The 9495-nt window shown below is 48.5% G+C and overlaps 1 protein-coding gene across 1 annotated transcript in view; it reads left to right on the top strand.

Moving 5' to 3' along the window:
• WNT3A (Wnt family member 3A) overlaps positions 1-9495 on the top strand; it is an 83851-nt gene that overhangs the window by 59702 nt on the left and 14654 nt on the right. Inside the window, exon 2 of the mRNA XM_018558654.1 lies at positions 8651-8892. Within this exon, the coding sequence (XP_018414156.1) occupies positions 8651-8892 (242 nt within the window). The remainder of the gene's footprint in view (positions 1-8650; positions 8893-9495) is intronic.

Raw genomic sequence — 9495 nt, 5'->3', positions numbered from 1 at the left:
TCTTCTATCTGACCTCCGTCCTTCCCTTCAGTCTTCTATCTGACCTCCGTCCTTCCCTCCAGTCTTCTATCTGACCTCCATCCTTCCCTTTAGTGTTCTATCTGACCTCCGCCCTTCCCTTAAGTCTTATTTCTGACCTCCGTCCTTCCCTTCAGTCTTCTCTCTGACCTCCGTCCTTCCCTTCAGTCTTGTATCTGACCTCCGTCCTTCCCTTCAGTCTTCTATCTGACCTCCTGCCCTTCCCTTCAGTCTTATATCTGACCTCCGCCCTTCCCTTCAGTCTTATATCTGACCTCCGTCCTTCCCTTCAGTCTTGTATCTGACCTCCGCCCTTCCCTTCAGTCTTCTATCTGACCTCCGTCCACATATGCTTGGACATATACCCTGTTTCCCCGAAAATAAGACCTAGTACTATTTTTGGGAATTGCTAAAGTATAAGACCTACCCCAAAAATAAGACCTAGTTGTGACCATTCCCAAGGCCGGTGGTGGCATAAGGGGGGATTTGTAGAGCCGCGGGAGAGGCAGGAGAGAATCAGCGGTGCCAGCGCTAGAGGAAGTGAGGCGGCACCTGAGGGAGTAGAGCCGCGTAAGCCGATGGCTCCTGTCACAGGCGGAGTGATACCAAATGCACTCCCCCTGTGAGGAATCGATAGTGAAAGTGCGCTTCGCTCATTCTGGCCAGCGATTGGTTACCAAATTGCTCTTGGAAAGGTACGGCACCCCTGATTGCCCTGATCACCATATTTTTGTACATGAATCAGTGTGGATTTTTGTACATAAAAAAAAATAAGACCTACCCTGAAAATAAGACCTAGTGTGTTTTTTTGAGCCAAAAAAATATAAGACAGTGTCTTATTTTCGGGGAAACACGGTAGGTAGGTGTGCTGGTCAGGTGTCCACAAACGTTTGGCCATATAATCTACTTTCATTCCCATCCTTCTTCCATTCCTTCCCCATAGCCTGGAATTACTTTATTTTCTATTATGATCTCAGCAAAGAGAAAATAATATCTTTGGCCTACATACCACCCAACCGTCCCTGCCCTGGAACCAGATCCCTCTGTCCCTCTCCCCTCCTCAGTTGTCCCTCTTTTTGGCCCGGTTCACACCCACTCATCTTGTAGGAGACGACAACAACAAAAATCAAACTTATCCTTGCAAAAGAACTTTCCCTGGATGACTTGCGGCGGAGGATCTGCCAATTACTTTGTGGTTGACTTGAAGAACATGATATAGATCTACCAGTGCTGTCCTTGGCTGGCAAAAAAAACCAAGCGCCTGATCCCCGTGTGACACCGGGGGCGCACCGCAAACACGCTCCGCGGCAGTAAAATAAACCTGGGGCACGCGCGCTCGATCCGCGGCGAACGGGATGGGAGCTTTGAGACTTAGCTGGATTTAAAGGCATTGTCTCCTCCCGCTTTCCTAACTGAACTCGTTATGTACTTTGGCATGACACGGAGATCCCGGCTTAGACTTCCACAGCACATACAGGATGGCGCTGCTTGGCATGTCAAAGCTGGTATGTGCTGAATAGTGAGCCGCCAGGAGTTCATTGATCAAAATTTGGATGATTGCTGAGGGTTCGTGCCCAATAGAAGCAATGATAGCTGGAAGCACAGTGGGAATGATGTGAGGTTGGATGGTTGGTATGATGGTGGAAGGTCCATGTGGCCTTCAGACCTGGTGGCAGAGGGTTAGGGGGCTTCCTTTTCTTTTATTCCCTTTAAGGTCCTCTCCGTTCAAACTCCGACAACATGGACATGCCTATACTGTACACAACCTATCTGTCCAAGGTTTTATCTCCATCTTGGAATGACTAGAATACACTGGAAGGTCGCGTTACTGTGTAAAATCTTCTGGTTGCTGGTCACCCAACATTACGGGAACACCTACTTCTGAGCCCATCAACTTTTTGTTTTAAAAGAGTGAACTCTCCAATACAGAAATCTTCTTCTATGGACCTGGGCTGGAAATGTCCCTCGAAGAACAATGGCCGCCCCACCCGCTCCACCCCCGGACCCCGCATCCCAATTCCTAATCTGCTTTTATTTTGATGGTCGCTCTGCCCAAAAGTCATATTTTAGTTATAGGAGCAAACCCCCTTCTTATGTGTCTACAGGGAGCCCTCCCCACCATGTTCCGGACCTCAAAGTGCCCCCCCCCCCGTGTGGTCCGACTCCTCCTATTACAATCTGGAAGGTCGCTTTATCTTCTGGTTCTTGGTCACCCAACATTCTGGGAACACCTACTTCTACGCCAGTGAAAGAAGGGATTCCGAACTCCGCCCATCAGAATTTCCTTTCTTGAATTTTACACTCATTTACTTGCCTGGGACTGCTGATGGCCAATAGGCTTGGATGTCCGTGGCGGGACACAAATGCAATGTAAGTATACGTGAGCAAAACGCATTGAAGTCAATGGGAAAGGAGCCATTTTGGCTGTTTTTAAGGGGTGCAGTGGGCTATAAATGGCTCCTGAGGGCTACCGGAAGCTCGTTTGACTTTCTCGGATGCCCCCCCCCCATCGGCCTCATTGTTTTATGTTATGGGGAAAAAGAGGGGAAAAAAAGGAAAGCAGCATAACCCTGTACACAAGAAAGAAAATAAAAAAAAATGAAATGTAAAAACACTAATAAATTAAACAAAACTCTCTGAACTCCATAACCCCGCCCAAAAAAACACAAAAACAAAAGAAAAGAAGAAAAACATACACAGATAAAATGGTGATAATTATCAGAGAATATCTCAAATAAGAGTTGGTAACGGTAAATCCCACTCAGGTGTTTTTTGCCATCTGTGTCCCGTTGGGGAGACACAACAGGAAGTGAGAGGAGACTTCTACAGAATAAGAGGGAGTTCTTTCTTTGACAGTTGTCACTGAAGCAAGTTTCCTCATTGGAAGATTTCCTTCCCATTCCCCTTCTGGTAACAACAACATTTTGGGATAATACAGCGTAATGACAATAATAATACATGAAATGTAATTGCTAATAAATAATAATAATAATAATACTGATAATAATAATAATAAGAAGAAGAAGAATACTGATAAAGAAAATGAAAATAATAATAATATACCACTACTACTACCACCACTAATAATAATAATAATAAAAACAATAACAGTAATAATATTATAATCTCCTTGCCTGATTCTGACACTTCCAGCGTCACATTGCGTCAGTGTTTGGATATATATAATTGCGGCTGGCATTCCTGCAATGCGTTATACACGCAGCACACGTCTATGACCGCACGGAGACTATTATGACACGAGATAAATCACCGGCATCCATTATAAGTCAGTTTATGAAGTGACTGGGGAGAGTTTACGAGCCGTTCTGTCGGCTTGCTGTTGACTTATTCTCTAATCCTTCCCACAAAGGCCCCGATGACTCTCCACTTCCACTTCACACCGCTCACGTCTGTTACAGAAAGAAAGTTTATTGCCTGGAGATTGAAGAGGGATTTGTAAGACAAAGTGATCCCAGACGACACCTTCTATAAACTTCACCATCCTTCGTCACCACGCATGGAGCGCTCGCACCGACTGCGCCAATTATCAGCCGATGCTTCATCGCTTACAGCTGAACTTTGTGTGTATGATATGCCTATTAGTGTATTTCCTGTGCCTAGGCACTCCTGATATCAATGTACTTCCTGTGCATAGGCACTCCTGATATCAGAGCACTTCCTGTGCATAGGCACTCCTGATATCAGAGCACTTCCTGTGCATAGGCACTCCTGATATCAGAGCACTTCCTGTGCCTAGGCACTCCTGATATCAAAGTACTTCCTGTGTCTAGTCACTCCTGATATTGTTGTACTTCCTGTGCCTAGGCACTCCTGATATCAGAGCACTTCCTGTGTCTTCACTTCCTGTGCATAGGCACTCCTGATATCAGAGCACTTCCTGTGCCTAGGCACTCCTGATATCAAAGTACTTCCTGTGTCTAGTCACTCCTGATATTGTTGTACTTCCTGTGCCTAGGCACTCCTGATATCAGAGCACTTCCTGTGTCTAGGCACTCCTGATATCAGAGCACGTCCTGTGTCTAGGCACTCCTGATATCAGAGCACTTCCTGTGTCTAGACACTCCTGATATCAGAGCACTTCCTGTGTCTAGGCACTCCTGATATCAGAGAAATTCTTATGTGTAGGTACTCCTAAAATCAGTGTACTTCCTGTGTCTAGGCACTCCTGATATCAGTGCACTTCCTCTGCCTAGGGGGCTCCTGTTCTGTGTATCTGCCGTGTGAGATCATCTAAGGCACTGCTCTTTGGAGTGAGATTTGGTGATGTTACTGCTGTGCTGCTCATGTTCTCCTTGCTGGAGAGGAAGCTGCACCTGATGACCTGCAGTGCAAGGATCTCCCTGCTTCTGTTACATCCATTCAGTGGATCTGTGCTTCCTCCACCACTCCTACTGCTGCTTCTTGATCCTCACACCATTGATTATGCTTTACCATGTGTAGGGGGGTTCCCACCATCCCTGTGCTGAGTTCCCGGGTCTGTACACCCGCTGTGCCCATTATGAGGAGCTCCCACCCTCCCTGTGCTGAGTTCCCGGTTCTGTGCGCCCACTGTGCCCATTATGAGGGGCTCCCACCATCCCTGTGCTGAGTTCCCGGGTCTGTACACCCGCTGTGCCCATTATGAGGAGCTCCCACCATCCCTGTGCTGAGTTCCCGGGTCTGTACACGCGCTGTGCCCATTATGAGGTAATAATAAAAACAATAACAGTAATAATATTATAATCTCCTTGCCTGATTCTGACACTTCCAGCGTCACATTGCGTCAGTGTTTGGATATATATAATTGCGGCTGGCATTCCTGCAATGCGTTATACACGCAGCACACGTCTATGACCGCACGGAGACTATTATGACACGAGATAAATCACCGGCATCCATTATAAGTCAGTTTATGAAGTGACTGGGGAGAGTTTACGAGCCGTTCTGTCGGCTTGCTGTTGACTTATTCTCTAATCCTTCCCACAAAGGCCCCGATGACTCTCCACTTCCACTTCACACCGCTCACGTCTGTTACAGAAAGAAAGTTTATTGCCTGGAGATTGAAGAGGGATTTGTAAGACAAAGTGATCCCAGACGACACCTTCTATAAACTTCACCATCCTTCGTCACCACGCATGGAGCGCTCGCACCGACTGCGCCAATTATCAGCCGATGCTTCATCGCTTACAGCTGAACTTTGTGTGTATGATATGCCTATTAGTGTATTTCCTGTGCCTAGGCACTCCTGATATCAATGTACTTCCTGTGCATAGGCACTCCTGATATCAGAGCACTTCCTGTGCATAGGCACTCCTGATATCAGAGCACTTCCTGTGCATAGGCACTCCTGATATCAGAGCACTTCCTGTGCCTAGGCACTCCTGATATCAAAGTACTTCCTGTGTCTAGTCACTCCTGATATTGTTGTACTTCCTGTGCCTAGGCACTCCTGATATCAGAGCACTTCCTGTGTCTAGGCACTCCTGATATCAGAGCACGTCCTGTGTCTAGGCACTCCTGATATCAGAGCACTTCCTGTGTCTAGACACTCCTGATATCAGAGCACTTCCTGTGTCTAGGCACTCCTGATATCAGAGAAATTCTTATGTGTAGGTACTCCTAAAATCAGTGTACTTCCTGTGTCTAGGCACTCCTGATATCAGTGCACTTCCTCTGCCTAGGGGGCTCCTGTTCTGTGTATCTGCCGTGTGAGATCATCTAAGGCACTGCTCTTTGGAGTGAGATTTGGTGATGTTACTGCTGTGCTGCTCATGTTCTCCTTGCTGGAGAGGAAGCTGCACCTGATGACCTGCAGTGCAAGGATCTCCCTGCTTCTGTTACATCCATTCAGTGGATCTGTGCTTCCTCCACCACTCCTACTGCTGCTTCTTGATCCTCACACCATTGATTATGCTTTACCATGTGTAGGGGGGTTCCCACCATCCCTGTGCTGAGTTCCCGGGTCTGTACACCCGCTGTGCCCATTATGAGGAGCTCCCACCATCCCTGTGCTGAGTTCCCGGTTCTGTACACTGAGCAAGCATTGAAATAAAAGCAGATTAGGAATTGGGACGCGGGGTCCGGGGGGTGGAGGAGGGGCGGCCATTGTTCTTCGAGGGACAGGTCCAGCCTAGGTCCATAGAAGAAGATTTCTGTATTGGAGAGACGTTGCCACGCTGCGGTGACATGAGTCACATTCATTAGCAATCACTCTGTGAGCGCCGAGTTCCAGGCAGGAAGAGAACAAATTGATTTCATTTTACAGGCCACGGCTTGCTGTATAATTGAGGAAATTTCCATGCTTCTGCAGACTGCTCTGACCCGACCTGACTTGCTGCTTCCAGCTGTTCCCTCCCTCCCTCCGCTCACACGCCGCGGCTCCATCACCGTCCCTCAGTGTTATGGGAGGAAGGCCGCCATAGGCTGCGAGTGACTCTGTCGGGCCAATCAACCATTTCCATTATATACAATCATAAAGATGTCCGCACATATGGAAACCATGTATACCCCTCATAGTGGGCACAGCGGGTGTACAGACCTGGGAACTCAGCACAGGGATGGAAGGAGCCCCTCATAATGGGCACAGCGGGTGTACAGACCCGGGAACTCAGCACAGGGATGGTGGGAGCCCCTCATAATGGGCACAGCGGGTGTACAGACCCGTGAACTCAGCACAGGGATGGCGGGGGCCCCTCATAAGGGCACAGCGGGTGTACAGACCCGGGAACTCGGCACAGGGATGGTGGGAGCCCCTCATAATGGGCACAGCGGGTGTACAGACCCGGGAACTCAGCACAGGAATGGTGGGAGCCCCTCATAATGAGCACAGCGGGTGTACAGACCCGGGAACTCAGCACAGGGATGGTGGGAGCTCCTCATAATGGGCACAGCAGGTGTACAGACCCGGGAACTCAGCACAGGGATGGTGGGAGCCCCTCATAATGGGCACAGCAGGTGTACAGACCCAGGAACTCAGCACAGGGATGGTGGGGGCCCCTCATAATGGGCACAGCAGGTGTATAGACCAAGCAGCTCAGTGCAGGGAAGAGACTGCCAGATGAATGAACTCACCGCCATCCCTCCCTTCTGCCCCACATGTAATGATTTCATTCATTGTGACTTTGTGCCCCGGCCATGCTGTAGGTCCAATGGCATAGACCTGGGCAGACCGCTGAGGTTGCGTCATACGGGTGTGGGCGCTGATGCCACCCACACTACAGAGGTGCGGTCTGCTCTCCACATCCTGATGTCGGCATCTGCAGATGGTGTTGCAGAAAGCTCGTTAAAGAAGACGTAAACCCGATCCATCGGATCTCATAGAAGCTGTAACATGTGGATGTCATTTGAAAAGTCATGGCAGCTGTCATTATAATGATCCCCAACGATCCTGCTATAAATGTCCTTGTTCAGGCACTTCCTGTTAAGGGGTGACAACGCCCTGCTGCGTCTCCCGGTTGCCCTCCTGCATTATCACTCTGTCACACGGAGAGTACAGCAATACAGAATAATACTACGAACTACAGAGGACTACAAATCCCAGCAATACATTGTAAAGCACTGCAGAATCATACTATTAGCTATAGAGGACTACAAATCCCAGCCACACTTCATACAGCAATGCAGAATCATACTATTAGCTATAGAGGACTACAAATCCCAGCAACACTTCATACAGCAATGCAGAATCATACTATTTCAGGCGGTCAGTGCGGGCTTCAGGCGGTCAGTATGGGCTCTCAGGTGGTCAGTGCGGGCCCCAGACTGTCAGTGCGGGCCCCAGGCTGTCAGTGCGGGCTTCAGGCAGTCAGTATGGGCTCTCATGTGTTCAGTGCGGGCTCCAGGTGGTCGGTGAGACTGGCAGCTGTGGCCCTCTGATATGCCCGAATAGAGGAGCGTGATTCGGGTCGGCTCAGCCCGGTCGCGATTCGAGTCGGGTCGGCTCAGCCGGGCCTATTTGCAGGGGCGGGCCTGGAGCGGGAGCTCCACCCTCCCCTATGTTAATCCGGCCCTGCCTGTACAAGCTTTTAAAGCATAGCCTATGGACAATTTGGGGCACCATATAGTGTCCCCCTTTTCATGGCGTGTTGGGTATCTGTTTACTTGGCATAACCTCCTCTTTTATGTTTAATATTATATATTATATTGTGTTTTGTGCACTAAAATGAACCTGTGTATTTTTTGGGGGGTTTGATAAAGAGTTGCGCTAATATCACGTGACGTGAAAAAATTGCAACTGCCACCATTTTATTCTACGGGGTCTCCGCTGTCAGGAAATATATCGTCTCCGCAGCATTGGGCTGAATCCACATCGGAGAGTATTTTGTAGCAGATTGGATACATTGTTTATACATAAAGTTTGTTCTTGTCCGGTGACAGTAATTAAGAGTTTGATTTGCAAATGAAGCAAGTCGCTGGGTTGCAGCTTTTCTGATTTGCTGTCATGCGAATTGCCGATTTGTCTGACCCCCGCTGAGAATCAAACAATTTGTGGGTGACGGTTGGCTGGGCTCCTGGGTGGTGTGATTCTCTGTGGACCAATCAGATCCGCCGATGTTCAGGGATCAGGGAATGGTCTTGTCCTCCTGGTGGGACGATGCCTGTCGGTGACTGATTCTCCAATCCTCTCTTTCAGGTCGTTGGCCATCGGCCAGCAGTACTCTTCTCTGGGGACGCAGCCCATCCCGTGTGGCACCATCCCGGGGCTCGTGGCGAAGCAGATGCGGTTTTGTCGGAATTACATGGAGATCATGCCCAGCGTGGCGGAGGGGGTGAAGATCGGCATACAGGAATGTCAGCACCAGTTCCGCGGCAGGAGGTGGAACTGCACGACGGTGAATGACAACCTGGCCATCTTTGGGCCCGTCCTAGATAAAGGTTGGTGTCCATTTGGGGGCGGGGTTAATGAAGAGGTGTAAAGGGGAATTTTCTCACAAGGCTTGAGGTATGAGCTCTATTCAGGGTATGAGGTATGAGCTCTATTCAGGGTATGAGGTATGAGCTCTATTCATTGTATGAGGTATGAGCTCTATTCAGGGTATGAGGTATGAGCTCTATTCAGGGTATGAGGTATGAGCTCTATTCATTGTATGAGGTATGAGCTCTATTCAGGGTATGAGGTATGAGCTCTACTCGTAGTATGAGGTATGAGCTCTATTCAGGGTATGAGCTCTATTCAGGGTATGATGTATGGGCTCTATTCGTAGTATGAGGTATGAGCTCTATTCAGGGTATGAGGTATGAGCTCTACTCGTAGTATGAGGTATGAGCTCTATTCAGGGTATGAGCTCTATTCAGGGTATGATGTATGGGCTCTATTCGTAGTATGAGGTATAAGCTCTATTCATTGTATGAGGTATAAGCTCTATTCATTGTATGAGGTATGAGCTCTATTCATTGTATGAGGTATGAGCTCTATTCATTGTATGAGGTATGAGCTCTATTCGTTGTATGAGCTATGAGCTCTATTCATTGTATGAG

The sequence above is a fragment of the Nanorana parkeri genome, unplaced genomic scaffold (assembly GCF_000935625.1).
Source record: "Nanorana parkeri isolate BGI_ZX_2015 unplaced genomic scaffold, ASM93562v1 scaffold351, whole genome shotgun sequence".
Classification (NCBI taxonomy): domain Eukaryota; kingdom Metazoa; phylum Chordata; class Amphibia; order Anura; family Dicroglossidae; genus Nanorana; species Nanorana parkeri.
Note: the sequence above shows the minus strand (reverse complement) of the source record. Positions and strands in the feature narration are given on the sequence as shown.